Here is a 16,623-nt window from a genome sequence, read left to right on the forward strand (position 1 = left end):
AATCAGGCTCTAAACAAATCAGTTTCATTGGATAACTTTTTTTTACATTTATTTCCTCTTCAGTTACTCTTTCTTCAAGATTTTTCTCCACGGGGAAGGGGAATTAATCAGCGGGCCAAGGAAAAATACTCAGAGCCTTCAAGTGATTATTAAACAGAAAACTTTCCACGATATTCCCTTTCTGTTTTGCCAAATTGAAGTATTAATTGGTGGGGGAATGCGCATCAGTAATGAGGACGGGAGAACCGATTGCGAAAAGCGGGTCGGAACAGGGAAATCTCCCAAGTTTCCCTTAAAGTGCCTAGTCCCAAAATTCGAAAATCAACTGCTTTCACATTCTCATGACTTCATCAGTGAGGAATTTATTCTGTCAGCTGAAGATATGCTTTTTCTGTTTGCTTTAAGGACTCCGATGACAGGGTCAGTCTTTGCTTTCGCTCTCTCACTCCTTGCTGCTTTTCTTGAAGACTTCTTGCAGGAAAGCCGCAGACAGACTTTCCCCCTGGCTCTTGCGGCCCTGATTGACAGCCACAGGTTCCCCCCCCCCCCACCCTCCGCCCCCACCCCGCCCTCCGAGGTAAGGCACATTATGGACATCTGACACCCCGGAGGTCCAAGAAATTTTAGGGGAAAAATAAAGGTTGCCCCTCTGTATGCTTCCAGATCGCCTGTTCGTTGCAGATTTCTAAGATCGACAGTAGCAAATCGACAATGTGGAGTAATACAATGGAATAAAGCTTCCCCTTAACTTTGAGAAACGCTGTTTCTCTTGCACTGTGCCTGCCAATTTCCGGTCATTAATTGCTATGATTTATAGGGCTGATGTTTTTTTGGAGGTAGCTTCACATGTGGCTGGGACCTTGCCTTAGATCCAGCCCCCCTCTCACATTACAAACTATTTATATACTACGATTTTCCCCTTAAAGCAGCTCACTGGGATAACGTGCGATTGGCTTCACTTGTCATTCGAGAATCAGGGTGAGTCTGTGTGTTTATTCAAAGAGCCCCGGCTGTTAAACAGCGATTGATCCAGACCGCTTTTAAAGAGCCTTGCTTTTTTGGAAGCTGTTTACTTTGAAATCGAAGGTGCTTTGGATACAATTGCAGCCTGTTGGAATCCGAAACCCGGCTACCATGGATCATACAATATTTAGCTGCCTGCGTAGCTCACATGCCCCAGCCCAGAGTCTGCACCACTTCTCTCAGTCTCCACTAGCTCTTCATGGAAGATCAGACCATGTGGCTTTTCCAGACCTGTCTTCTTCTTGTATCATAACTGGATTTCCTAATGAAGAAAACATGTTCACAGCCCAGCGTCATCATCATCACCTACATCATCATCACCGAGGCCATCCCCAGCACCAACAACAACAGCAGCAGCAGCAACAGCAGCAGCAGCAAGCCCAGGCTACCTGGCACATTCCCCAGATCTCCTCGCCCCCTCCCCTGGCCAGGCACACACTCTGCATCCAGTCGGAACCGGGACCCCCGGACTTGGGCTCCAACCCCTCGAGCCTGGTGGACAGCAATCCCAGCTTGGCCCCCAGCAACCCCAACGCGGCGTCCTGTGTCTCTGGCGATTATGGCAGGTCGGCGGTCACTCCTGTGGAGACAGAGAAAAGACACTCCAAGAGAAAAAGTGACGGCTCAGGTAAGTGGTCAGCAACTCTGAGACAGGCAGGGGGCAGAGATTAGACCAGCAGCTAATAATGCAAAGTGCAGAGGCAGCAACTACTTCCGTTTAAAAGTATTTAAAGCGAAAATTTTATTCCACGTTACAGATCCACATTGTACTTACATTATTTAAAATCAGCTGACCTTCACTGGCATGACACTGGTCTTAGAGCTGATTCATTCAGTTGGTCCCACCAGTTAACACTCGTCTTCCAAAACAACAATCTGTATTATTTCCGCAGCTTTTGACCGAGTTGGTTTGAGTTGATCTGCGCCTCCGAGCACTTATTATTGAAGGAAAGCAGTGATTTATTTAATCTGATTCATGGACGAACACCACATTAAACATTACTCAAGTCACCCGTAGAACGGTGTGAAGCTCATTTCAGCCAGCGACCGGCCAACAGAAACTGAGGGGAAAAAGACAAAGATACTTCTTTCATTGAAGGAATTGCGACAGTCTGATATGCCGTTTTGTGAATTTCTAGAATATTTGAACAATTGCTGAACAAGAAAAATAATGATAGGAAATTCAATATTTCAATACATTGAATAACATTCAATAAATTCAATACATTCCACATACTTCAATTTTAAATCCAGTTCTTGTTATAGACTGAATATGATTTTCGGCGTGTTGCTTAATTCAACGACATAGCCAGCTAATACTTTGTAAGTCTGAAATAAATCGCAGGGATTTATTTTTCTAAATAGCAAAGATAATCTCTCAAACAGTTCTGACTTACATAAAGATGTCAACATTTTTCATCAATGATCTATCCTGACATTGAATGTGATCATCGCAGTGTTTGTGAAAAAAATATTTTCACAAGTTTTTTTTGCGTGGGTTTTCCTGAACTTCCCTAAGTAGTGAAAATAAAAGATTGTTCAAAAAGTGTGAATGAACGTACCAGTTTAATTGAATGAACTATATTACCAAATAGGCGGCCTTGTGACAATCAAAGCAAACATTCGATTAAATAACAGTTCAATTAAATAACAATTCGATTAAGTAACATTGCACTCCGAGTGTAGTTTTGTACAAACAAGTGCATGCTACCCTACTTGAAGCAATTAATTTTAAGAGTTCTAAAATGAAAGTTTTTTTATATTCCAGTAGAAAGCATTCTGCAATCTCAACGCCTGCTTTTTTTAATTAATTATTTTCGATTTAAGTTCAAAGAGACAGATAAGACGTCGAACACGCGTTGTACCATATTTCAACTTCATGAAAGCAATCATTTTTCTCCGAAGATTAATGCCAAAATTTACTTTGTAACAATAAATCTATCGTCGGTTAATGGGCTGCATTTCCTCTGATTCACACATTCATCATCAAACCTTACAAAAATAAAGCATAGGCAGGAAATATAAAAGTCCTTTTCAGTTTCACTACAAAGACTGGACGTTTAAACTGCAAAGGGCCAGACTTCATATTACTGTTTTTACACCTGCTGCCAACACCATTTCGGTCCTCGGATTATTTGTATTCATTTCGTGGTGTAAACAAAGATGCGAGTCTTCAATGAGTCACACAGAAAACTCTTTACCCGTGGAAATTGCTTCTAGTCACGTTAATCGCATCGCACCCTGGAAAACACGTTCCAGTAAACCACTCAGCGATCGCCTTATACAGTAAACAAAAATCAAAATATTAATGAACTGTGAAAATGCATATAAGAGATTAATATCGTGTGGAACAGAGATGAAGTACAAAAGGCAAGTCCGTTTTCACAAATCGGATCTGGGTTCCATTTCGTCTCAATTGAAATATTTCTGTCTCGCTAACTTTCTTTTACATAAATACATGTAATTTAATAAAATCTATCTAAGTATGGATAACTCTTTTTATACAATCTATCTAACTAAATACCATTTAGTTAATAAAATCCTAATGAATACAAAACGCATAACATTGAACTTAACGTATAAGCCCATCTTAAATATCATTTAACTTTTTAACAAGAACTGCTTTCAATGAGTATTAAAGTTCAGCTTCATAATCCTGTACTTTTTCCCAGTTGTAGCAATTTAGAAATAGAAATTTAGAAATTTTGGAATTGGCCAATTAACTGTCAAGTTGAAGGGAGAACAGAAGATGAATATTTTTTGTATCCTTTAAAATATGAATCATATGGTATATATAAATATGGAGAGAGCATTTAACAGAATGTCTATGCATGATGTTTTGAAAACAAAAATAAATTGATTCAAAAGAGGATAATAGAAAAGGATTTTTTTGTTACTATTTGCATAAACAAATTACATCCAATCTGTGCTATGAACATGCGTAAAGAATAATTTGTGTCTTTAAGGGAATATATTCATTATGTAATTTGAATAATGCTGCACTAACTTAAATATTTTGCTGCTGTTGAGAAAATACCAATTTCAGCTTCAGTCCTTCACAATTTTAGATTTGTATATGGTTAATTCCCATTATAGAGGTGGCACAGTGATTAGCATTGCTGCCTCACAGCGCCAGGGACCCGGGTTCAATTCCAGCCTCGGGTAACTGTCTGTGTGGAGTTTGCACATTCTCCTCGTGTCTGTGTGGATTTCCTCCAGGTTCTCTGATTTCCTCTCACAGTCCAAAGATGTGCTGGTTAGATTGATTGGCCGTTCTCAATTGCCCCTTAGTGTCAAGGAGATTAGCAGGGTAAATATGTGGGGTTATGGACATAGGGTCTGGGTGGGATTGTTACCAGTGAAGGCTTGATGGGTGAAATGGTCTCTTTCTGCATGTTGGGACTCTATGATTCTATGCGGCTTTACTTACTAGATAAGGACTATTTTTAACCATATGTTTGCTAGCATGTTGATGTCAGTATTGCCAATAAGTATAAAAGCAACTCACACAATGATTTGCAACCTCCTTAATCCTGCAAATTTGCCCTTTTCCCAAAATAAATACATTTGATTATTATTCATGAAGCATAATTAATCTGTGGATGTGTCAACAATTTAGTGACAATAATTACCGTGAACCAAAGGGAGTCCCCTGGTGTTAATATTTTGATATCCGAAATATTCACAATATATGGTTTTGTTGAGAAGCTCACTAAAAAAGGGAAATTGTTATCACTCACAATCAGATGTGTACATAATGCATACAAACATTTTGTGACTTTACAAATTTAAAGTGTTCTCATTAAATTTTTCATTAAATGTATTACAAGTAGCGCACAACATCAGAAATCTTAATGTTGCCATATAGCTCTTGCTTGAAATATTATAATATAACATTCAGTATGTGTCTTTCAAAAGTGTAGCAAACCTATTATTAGTATGCATTAAACTGAGGCCTTGCTTCCTCTTACAAGAACTATTTTGGAGATGGGGCAGATGAGTTCTCTATGGGTAATAATTTTGCCTCAAACAACATAGTTTAAACATACATTATTTGATCATTAAAGCATTGTTGGTTGTGGGGATATTGCTGTGTGCAAAGTGGTTGCTGTGTTTCCCAAATTGCAGCAATGCATATACTACAAAATGATTAATTAGTTACAAGGCACTTTAGATATATCTTAAAATAAAAAAATACATTTTTTGATGTTTAATAATGATCAGCAATGGAAACTGAAATTACTGTGATTCTGGTTGTAGAGACACAAGAATGCAGCTACAAGGGAGAGATCAACAGCAAACCCAGAAAGGAAAGAACAGCCTTTACCAAAGAACAGATTCGGGAATTGGAAGCTGAGTTTGCTCATCACAATTACTTGACCAGACTGAGAAGATATGAGATAGCAGTAAATCTGGATCTGACTGAAAGACAGGTAGGATAGAAAGAAATATATTGGCATAAACTCTTGGATACACGACATCTCTTTTTCAGCACTGTAGGTACTGTTTGTCCTCCAAAATGGCATCCATGACCCACACATTCAGATACAAATTTGGTGAGGGTTTTATTGATGTAGGCAGTTAGAGATCTCAGGCAGTATGTAATGCTAATTTGCTGCCAGCACTGCCATTTTGGAACCCAGACTACAGCTAACCTTAACCTAGCACTAACTCTTAACAGGGGTTAAGGTTAGCTGTAGGAGCAAAGGTAGGCCAGTTGGCCCCTTGAGACTGTTCTGCCATTCAATAAGATTGCGGCTGATCTACTTGTATTGAGTTCCTCATTCTCATCTCCCCCAATAATGTTTGATTCCCTTGCCCAACAAGAATCTATTTACAAATCTATCTGACCTACCAAGTCATCTAGACTTGAAACTTAGGCGCTATTCTCTCTCTACAGATGATGTCAGACCTGCTGAGGTTTTCTAGTATTTTCGGTTTTTGTTTTATATTCCATCACCTGTAATATTTTGCTTTTATATAAGAATCTATATACATCTGCCTTAAAAATATTCAGTGACCCTGCTTCCACCACCTTCTGAGACATAATTCCAAAGTCACACAACTTGCTGAAAGATAAAAATTCTCTTCATCTCTGTCCTAAAAAAATAAATAATTTTAATTCAGCACTCCCTAGTTCTGGACTAACTCAGATGAGGAAACATCATTTCCACATCTACCTTGTTAATACTGTTCAGGATCTTATATAATTCAGACAAGTCAATCCTCATTCTTTTAAACTCCAGTGGAAACATACTGAGCCTTTCCAACATATTCTCACAAAACAATCCACTCATTCCAGGTATCAACCTGGTAAACATCCTCTGAACCACCACCAATGCATTTGTATCCTTCCTTAAAATAAGGAGATCAAAATTACATATAGTATTTGAGATGTGGTCTCACCAATGCCTTGTGTAGCTTAAACATAACATCCTTACTTTTATGTTCAATTCCTGTCATAATCAAGGATAGCCTTCCATTAGATTTCTTGATTACATGCTGCCGTTGCACAATAACTTTCTGTGATTCATGCATGAAAAGACCTAGATTCCTCTGCACCTTAGCATTATGTAGTTGTTCTCAATTTTCTGCTTTTATATGCTTCCTGCCAAAGTGAACAACTTCACATTTTCTCACATTAGACTCCAATTACCAGATTTTTGTCCACTCACTCAACTATCTATACCCATCTGCAAACTCTGTATGTCTTCTTCACAACATGTTTTCCTACTGATTTTTGTGTCTTGTGCAAATTTAGCTATGCCTTTGCTCCTCTCATCCAAGTCATTAACATAATTTGTAAAAGGTTGAGGCCCTAGCACAGACCCCTGTGGGAATCTACTAGTTACATCTTGTTAAACAGAAAAGTCTCATTTATACACACTCTCTATTTCCTGCCAGCCAGTCTTTAATCCAGGTTAATATGTTACTCCCTACACCATGAGCTCTGTTTTTGCAATAACGTTTGATATGACACCTTATCAAATGCTTTCTGGAAAACCAAGTACAGTACACCTACATATTCTCCTCTATCTACAGCAAATGTTACTCCTTCAAAGAACTCTAGGAAATGATTTTCCTTTAATAAAACCTTGCTGATTCTTCACATTTATCTTGAACTTGTCTAAGTATCCAGTTATAACCTCCTTAAAAATGATTCTAACATCTTCCCTACAACAGATATCAATCTAACTGGCCTATAGTTTCTGCCTTCCTTGTTTCTTGAATAGAGGGGTGATATTTACTACTTTCCAGTCTGATGGAACCTTTCCAAGATCTAATGAATTTTGGAAATTAACATCATGCATTTACTATCTCAGTAGCCATCCCTATTAAGACTCTAGGATGAAGCCCATCAGGAGAGCAGAAACTTGTTAGCCCAATATGCCATCAGTTTGCTTATATTACTTCCTTAGTGATTCTAACTTCACCAAGTTCCCTACTCCCTTCCACTCTGGATTTATTGAAATGTTTATTGTATCCTCTACAGTAAATATGGAAGCTGAATGTCTGTACATTTCATCCTCCATTTCCTTATTATCTATGATTAGCTGCCTATTCTCACTCTCCAGAGGGCCAACATTTACTTTACTTACTCTTTCCCTGTTTGAATATCTCTTCAATCCTTTGCTATCCATTTTTATGTTCCTAGCTAGCTTCCTCACATATTCTAACTTATTTTGCCAGATTAACCTTTTAAACATTCCCTGCCATTCTTTATATTCTGATTGAGGTTAGTTGCTGACTGAGTTCTTCTGCCCCTTAGTGAGAATGTAGAAGAGTTTGATAGTTTTCAGAGTTGTTTACAATTGTTGAAGTTGCTTGGGAGCAGTGTGGCCGATACTGAAGGACTTTGTCCTGATTTCAAGGATTCCACACAGAGTACAGATCTGGTTGCATTGGGTAGCAACCTTGTTGTCCTCCAACATAACATGGAGAATAAACAGAGCTGAACAAGTTACTGGAAAAGCTATGGCGAAGGAGAGGGAGTTGAGGGAGGGGAGAGAGAAGGGCTCCCAGCAGGGGGCATATGCTACCATAGTGTTTAGTGAATGATTTTCCAACCTGAAAAACAGCAATTAACAGTGAGCCTGTTATTTCTGAATCTCAAAGGCAATCATTACTGTGATCAGCCACAAACTGAAGCCTCAGGTATGGTCAGGAAAGCATGACATAGCTAGGAAGTGATCGTGGCCATCAGGTCCTATGTATCTCATTGCTTCCAGGTTGGAAAAAAGCATTAATAACAACATTTTCCAGTGTGCCATTCACTGTTGCCTAAGGGAGGTGACTAAGAGCCTGTATTCCAAAGAGGGTGAATACATTTCACTCTTTCTCTTGTCTGAGAGGAACAGGAGTGAGCATTTGCCTCACTAGAATTGCGAGATTCTCCATGGAACACGGTGCATCTAAATGTATGCGCATTGCTTTGCAGGCATCCCATGCCAATTCTGAGATGTACCTCAGCCAAAAGGCATTCCACTTCCTCAATATCCAGCTGCTATGTGACCATAGGCAGCAAATCATTTGAGCTTTGCCCAGTATCCTGGCAGTGGTCATGCTAGCCTCCTTCTGCAGCAGTCCTCTGTGACAGCTACATCTGAGCTATCAAGACAAACCAAAGGGGGATGACCGGGTGACAAGGCCAGTCTGGCACAAGCCTCTGGAATGAATACTGTGTATATGGATAGCATCCAAATAACAAAAGCCATGCTGCCACACAAAATGTGTTTGAGAATTCCACTGGGGTGCTTGGGCAATGTTTCTGCTGCAGGCACCACTCTGCTTTACTCAGCAGAGAACCTGTCAAGGTTTGTCCTTGTTTGTTCTATACCGCTTAGCCTCAGCATTTAAGGGCATAGCTGTTTCCATCAGTGGTATGGTGAACAGTGGAGAATGAGGATTGGAGGAGCAGCAAGACGAGTTGGAGAAGGAAGCAACCAGTATTGTTCACCAGCTGGCCAAGTGGTTGATTCATCTGATTCCGATATTAGTGAACAAGATCCCAAATCTCCATTTACCAAGTGTCTTACACCTTACCTTCCCTCTGTTACTGGCCAGCTCAGCCATAATCCTCACTCCAAAACAAACATTCCAAACTATATTTTCAGGGAAAGCATCAGCAAATTCACCCTTACGCATCAAATGAGTAGCTTTCTACCATAGACCTTTACCTGTCTTAGTCTCATCTGCAGTGATACCCCAGTGACCGCAGCATGGCTGGTGGAAGCTGCTGATTTTCAGTAGGGGAGACTTCCAATAGGGTCTTGCAGAATGACCTTATGCAGCTCTGCACTTGAAGGCCCAGTTTCAGAAAGCACTACCTCAGAAGGGTTGTCATCAATCTGAGCTGGCTGGCTGACAGGCACTGGTAGAGTGACTGTCCTGGCTGGAGACAATACACATTTCTTTAACCTGTGTTTGGCCCTCTCTCCACTCCCATTTTCTGTACCTTTAAGGCTTGATTACCTGGAAAGACTTGCATTCCAGCCATTATCTTGTAAATTGAGTTTGTGTCTCTATATGCCACATTTGTGAACACAAGTCCTCACTCACCTGATGAAGGAGCTTGAGACTCTGAAAGCTAGTGATGCCAAATAAACCTGTTAGACTTTAACCTAGTGTTGTGAGATTTCTTACCGGTAGAGTGAGAGTGGTGGAAAGGTGAATGCTGCTAACCTGAAACAGGACAGCAGGCTTATGCAACTTCTCCAGGGAGAAACCTCAGTGACTCTCGTAATGTCTTGGATGGCAGGCTGCTGAATCACTGTGTCACATTGCAAAGTCCTTTGAAGATTGGCTGTAGCACTCGTGGCAGTGGTCTGAATCTTTCTGGCAGTCAAGCTGAGCTTGCATGGTTTTAATCTGAGCTTCCACAGCAACACTTAGATGTGGAGTGACCTCAGTTTGTGCTGAGACATAGGTCATCAGACGCCTCATCATGGTTGAATATGCAGTATTAACCACATTTCCAGCCATGACACAGACCCCACTGTGCTTCTTGCCAATGACTACATCAAAGTGCTCATCTGACTTCTCTGCAGCAGAATTCTTATGAGACTTCAATCTTTCAGTGAGCTGGCACCTATGTTAGCCTCAGCTCCTGTTGTGGCAACAATCTATACATGCCTGTGTATCACCACATGGCAATCTCATTCCTAAGTTAGCCGTCAAATTACCTGCAGTGTCAGTGGGTGGAAATTTACTAGCCATTTTGAGATGGGCTGGGAGACAGAGGGGTCTTAAAATGGCACAGGGAGGGAAACCCAATATGTTTCCACCACTGGGAACAATTCCCAGTCATGGAAATGCCAGCAGCCTGGCTGCTGACCTCCAAATGGCGAGTGACCAATTAAGATGACTAATTGGCTATTGATAGTCACTTTACAGTTCTGCTGGGATTTTACAAAGAACAAAGAACAGTACAGCACAGGAAACAGGCCCTTCGGTCCTCCAAGTCTGTGATGCTCATTGGTCCAACTAGACCATTCATTTGTATCCCTCCATTCCCAGTCTGCTCATGTGACTATCCAGGTAAGTCTTAAATGATCCCAGTGTGTCCGTCTTCACCACTGTACTTGGCAGTGCATTCCAGGCCCCCACCACCCTCTGTGTAAAAAACGTCCCTCTGATATCTGAGTTATACCTCATCCCTCTCACCTTGAGCTTCTGCCCCCTCTTGATCGTCACCTCCGATCTGGGAAAAAGCATCCCACTGTTCACCCTATCTATACCCTTCATAATTTTGTACACCTCTATTAGGTCTCCCCTCATTCTCCGTCTTTCCAGGGAGAACAACCCCAGTTTACCCAATCTCTCCTCATAGCTAAGACCCTCCATACCAGGCAACATCCTGGTAAACCTCCTCTGCAAAGCCTCCACATCATTCTGGTAGTGTAGTGACCAGAACTGGATGCAGTACTCCAAATGTGGCCTAACTAACATTCTATACATCTGTAACATCAGACGCCAATTTTTATACTCTATATCCTGTCCTATAAAGGCAAGAATGCCATATGCCTTCTTCACCACCTTCTCCGCCTGTGCTGCCACCTTCAAGCTTTTGTGGACTTGCACACCTAGGTCCCTCTGTGTTTCTATACCCTTGATGGTTTTGCCATTTATTGTATAACCACCACCCCCCCCAACATTAGTTCTTCCAAAATGCGTCACTTTGCATTTATCTGGATTAAATTCCATCTGCCATTTCTCCGCCCAATTTTCCAGTCTATCTATATCCTGCTGTATTGTCCGACAATGTTCATCACTATCAGCAAGTCCAGCCAACTTCGTGTCATCCGCAAACTTACTGATCACACCAGTTTCACCTTCTTCCAAATCATTTATATATATCACAAATAGCAGAGGTCCCAGTACAGAGCCCTGTGGAACACCAGTAGTCACAGACCTCCGGCCAGAAAAAGACCCTTCAACTGCTACCCTCTGTCTCCTGTGGCCAAGCCAGTTCTGTACCCATCTAGCCACCTCTCCTTGTATCCCATGAACCTTAACCTTTTTCACCAACCTGACATGAGGGACTTTGTCAAATGCCTTACTGAAATCCATATAGACGACATCCACGGCCCTTCCTTTGTCAACCGTTTTTGTCACCAAACATCTAACTTGCCATAATTTTGCACCCTGTAATCAGTTTTGCAACTCCTCAACATGCAACAATAATGGAAATGTGCATGCTATCTGCAGGAGAAACAACAGACACAGTTTGCATTGTGAGTCATGGTTGATGGTTTTAAATCCTCATTTTCCTCCTTCAGGTACTAAGCCCTAAGAGACCATTGACAACTATGGACTTCCACTGGATTGCCCCATGATTATGCTTGGCACAGTGCTGTAGTGCTTTGCCGTTGCCTTCTGCAATGAGGTTGACTGCCTGCCATCAAGTGAATTAGCAGGGTTCACAGGCTGATAATCAACCTGTGTGGTCACTCCATGAATACACCTTCCATAGCCATCAAGTCCTGCAGTGGGACTTGAATCTGAAGTTCCTGCCCAGAGGTAGGGACGCTACCACTGCACCAGAAGCTTCTGATTTTAATCATGTTTGACAATGAGGAAACAGTCACCTGGGACTTCAACTAAAACAGAGTACAGTGATGTATAGGCAATTATTGTGAATACCAATGCATACTGGCCAATATAAATGGCTGATGGGTGCAGCAATCGATCCACCTTTACTGATAATATATGACCAGAGTTTAAAAGTCCAATACAACTGTTAACCTAGGTCTTGGTTATTACTACTCATCCATACAAGATTAGATTTGCATTGAAACTGAATAAGCATGCTATCTTAAGATTGATGATCACAGAGTAGATTCAGACTTATGCATGCATCAGAGATAAAGGGTGACACTAGATAGGATTACATTGGTGCTTTTTTTCTCATCTGTTGATCCTTTCACTATTGCTTTACTTTTCCCATTTCTCAAATAGCTCCATATCATTTTCTCCTTCTAAAATGTGTCTCTTTTTTGTTTCTGTTTCTCTTCTTATTACTTCAAGCTTTAATATACTTCATTGATTTGGTTAATATTTTCAGCAAAGGTTAATTGAAAGCTGCATCCATCAGCCATTAATATTTGCCTGTGTCATGACAAGTGTCATTTTAATAGGCCTGTATTAATAAATAATATGAAATCTAATTATCCATTCACCATGTACTAGGAGATAAATTGGAAATCTTTAAAGGGACATTAAATTTCCAATTACATTGTTAGATAACCTTTCTCCCCACTCAGAAGTACACAGTGCAATTTTATAGTTGAGGTGCTGGGATAATGGTATTCTTCAGAGATTAAGAAATAGGAGCAATAACAGGTAATCTAGTCTGTCGAGCCTGCTCTGACATTCATTAAGATCATGGGCAAGACCCATTACAAATGAGATTGGAGAATTTGGTGTTACAGCCAAAACTCCATTCATTCGAAGTGGCACTGGAAAATCCCAGCCGTGAAAGAGGATGGAAGCTTTCGCCCCTTGACTGAACTTTGACATCAATTCCATTTTCCTGCCTTATCACAATAATCCATGATTTCCTTAATGCCAAAAAAGCCAGCCTTAGATTTCAGTATATCCCAACCACCTTGCTGTGAAGGCTAACATACAATTTGCCTTCTAATTGATTACTGTTCTTCTATGTTAACTTTTAGTGATTCATTATAAGGACATCCAAATTCCTTTGAATGCCAACATTTAATAGCGTCTCGTCTTTTTTAAAAATTCTGCCTTTTCATTCTTCTGACCAAATTGACAATTTCACACTTCTCCACATTGTATTTCATCTGTCACCTTCATGCTCAATCAGTTACCCTGTTTGTATTCATTTACAGCCTCTTTGCATCCTCCTCACAGCATCATCAACTCTGGTTTTATTATTCGGTCCTTTCAACTTAGTAATTGATATGGATTCTAAACCGTGATCTTTCCATCACTCCACCTACCATTATGAACAATACCCTTTTATTACAACTCTTGTTCTTGTCTCCATGAATCCTAACCTTGTGCAACAAATCATTTTTCACCACTTCATCAGTTGGTTTCTGAAAATCTAAATATCTTACATTCTCTGGTTCCCTGATTTACCATGCTGGTCACAATGTCAGAAACTCTAATTGAAGCACAATTTCCCTTTCACAAATCTGTACTTATTCAAATTTTGATTTTCCAAATTCTCTCATATCACATCTCTAACAATAGATTTTTTTCTGCCACTGCTGATGTCAGGCCCATAAAATCCAGCCCTAGATCTTTGGTTCCCCACACTTTCCAATATGTTCTTTGTATCTGTCACTGTGGAGAGTTACAATGATTGTTATCAGAACACAATACTTTAGGGTCATCTAACATGATATGTTTATGTCTTGTGACTTTTCCTTTCCTTTACCAAAATAACAGGTATACCTTTTAAAAATCTAGTCAAATATTTATATTGGTGAAGCAGTTCATGATGGAACTAAACATTGAATTCCAGTTGAAACACACAGGAGATTTACAACACATTAATAGCAATCTGATGTGTATGTCCTCGTTTGTAGCTGCACACAGGACTTTGAGCAGGAGGCAAACATTATTTGCCATTAAATTTAACCTTTGAAATTAATTTCCCACTATTTATACTTGCCTTATTTATTTACTTGTGCTGTAAATCCATAATGAGTGCAGTGCATGTGTGGACAGAATAGACAAATGCAATGCTGAGAAGTAATAAAAACTGTGAAAGATTAGAAAAGACAGGTTTGGAGTTTTATACCAATGCATTATCATTGACCATTAGTAAATAAAGTAAATATAGAATGCATGGTAGAAGTTATGATACACAACAAAGAGAAAGAGAACAACACAGCACGGGAAACAGGCCCTTCGGCCCAACGAGCCCGCGCCGCCGTCCTACTATCTCAGTGACCTATTCATGATTTTAGTCTACGCCTAACGTGCGAGGATCAGGGAGGTCCAATTTAGGGACAATTTTAGTGCCCAATCAATCAGCCTAAAAGCACATCTTTGGGGGATGTGGGAGGAAACCGGAGCACCCGGAGGAAACCCACGCAACCACGGGGAGAACGTGCAAACTCCCACAGACACAGGCCCAAATCCATGTGTCCGCACAGCAACAGAGATAGTCTCTGAGCTGTCATGTTGCCCTCGAGATGGTCCAGTTTAAGCACACTAACGACATGAAGCAATAGGCAACTCCCGAAGCAACATCCAAGAGCAGCCCACTACAACCTGCCGCCTGCATGCCCCATGCTGGACTTAAATGCCTGTGGAGACAAAAAAATTCATTATTAAACAGGCAAAGACTAACATTCCTGAGGCAAAACGTATTCCCAAGCCTACAATGTTCAGTAAGGCCTACTATATCCCCCTATATGTAGCCCGCTCATATGGCTGTCTAAGTGACTCTTAAACAACCCTAGCGTGCCTGCTTCCACCACCTTACTCGGCAGTGCATTCCACACCCCCACTACCCTTTGCGTGAAAAACTGCCCTCTAATATTTGTCTTATACCTAGCCCCCCTCACCCTAAGCCCGTGACCCCTCGTTCTATCCATTTCTTGTAGCGGAAAAAGCTTACCACCATTTACTCTATCTATCCCCTTCATAATCTTATAAACCTCTATTAGATCCCCCCTCAGCCGACGTCTCTCAAGGGAAAACAGCCCAAGTTCATCCAATCTTTCCTCGTAAGACAGCCCTTCCATACCAGGCAACATCCTGGTAAATCTCCTCTGCACTCTCTCCAGGATCTCTACATCCTTCCGGTAGTACGGCGACCAGAACTGGACGCAGTACTCCAAGTGAGGCCTAACCAACGTTCTATACAACTGCAACATCAGACCCCACCTCTTATATTCTATACCTCTTCCTATGAAGGCTAACATACCATACGCTTTCCTCATCACATTCTGCACCTGTACCGACACCTTCAGGGACTTATGCACTTGCACCCCCAGGTCTCTCTGCGTATCTATACTCCGGATTGTTCTACCTTTTATCGTATAACTCCCCTCCACATTATTCCGGCCAAAGTGCATCACCTCGCATTTCTCCGGATTAAATTCCATTTGCCATCTATCTGCCCAATCTACCAGCCTGTCTATGTCCTGTTGCATTGCCAGGCACTGCTCCTCAGTACCCGCCAATCCAACCATCTTGGTGTCATCAGCAAATTTGCTGATCACACCACCTACCCCCTCTTCCAAGTCATTAATATATACCACAAATAGAAGAGGTCCAAGTACCGAGCCCTGCGGCACACCACTGGTGACAGGCCTCCAATTGGAAAAGGAGCCTTCCACTACTACTCGCTGTCTCCTCCTCCCAAGCCAATTCTCCACCCATCTACATACCTGGCCTTGTATCCCATGAGCCTTCACCTTTTCTATCAGCCTACCATGAGGGACCTTGTCAAACGCCTTACTGAAATCCATATAGACAACATCAACGGCTTGTCCTTCGTCAACCGTTTTTGTCACCTCTTCAAAAAATTCCACTAGATTCGTAAGGCACGACCTCCCTGTAACGAAGCCATGCTGCGTATCCCTGATCAGATTGCAGCGCTCCAGATGTTCATACATCCTATCCTTGAGGATCCTCTCCATTAGCTTGCCTATAACTGAAGTCAAGCTCACCGGCCTATAATTCCCTGGGTTATCCCTCTGACCCTTCTTAAACAACGGTACTACATTTGCAATGCGCCAATCCACAATGCACAAATATGCATCGCTGACACAAATGTCATAATGTAATGTCTTACAGGCAAAGATGCATGTTGATTGTTATCCCTTAATGACCTTTTCAATGTAAGGTGCCTTAACTTTTAAAAAATGTTTTAAAGCATAACTCTTTCAAATTTTTGATTATTTTACTATAGTGAAAGGCTAGAGATAATTTCAGCAAATTCATAACAAAAAGTAAGAATGAATTTAATTGTTCATCTGGAACCTATTGATAAGTATTGTAAAGGTATTGAACGGATTTTTAGATATTTGCTTGGATAAGTGTAAATATGTAGTAGATATGTGTAAAATAAGTATGTGTAAAAAGTGTAGATATGTGTAAAATAAGTAGCAGACA

The 16,623-nt window shown here is 40.8% G+C and overlaps 1 protein-coding gene across 1 annotated transcript in view; it reads left to right on the forward strand.

The window, feature by feature from the left end:
* The first annotated feature begins 836 nt into the window (after nucleotides 1-836).
* meox2a (mesenchyme homeobox 2a) overlaps nucleotides 837-16,623 on the forward strand; it is a 52,745-nt gene continuing 36,958 nt past the window's right edge. The window contains exons 1-2 of the mRNA XM_080216507.1: nucleotides 837-1,651; nucleotides 5,284-5,456. Coding sequence (XP_080072633.1) covers nucleotides 1,135-1,651; nucleotides 5,284-5,456 — 690 coding nt within the window. The 5' untranslated portion in view covers nucleotides 837-1,134. The remainder of the gene's footprint in view (nucleotides 1,652-5,283; nucleotides 5,457-16,623) is intronic.

The sequence above is a fragment of the Carcharhinus amblyrhynchos genome, chromosome 2 (assembly GCF_965287045.1).
Source record: "Carcharhinus amblyrhynchos chromosome 2, sCarAmb.v2.hapA, whole genome shotgun sequence".
In the NCBI taxonomy this organism is placed as follows: domain Eukaryota; kingdom Metazoa; phylum Chordata; class Chondrichthyes; order Carcharhiniformes; family Carcharhinidae; genus Carcharhinus; species Carcharhinus amblyrhynchos.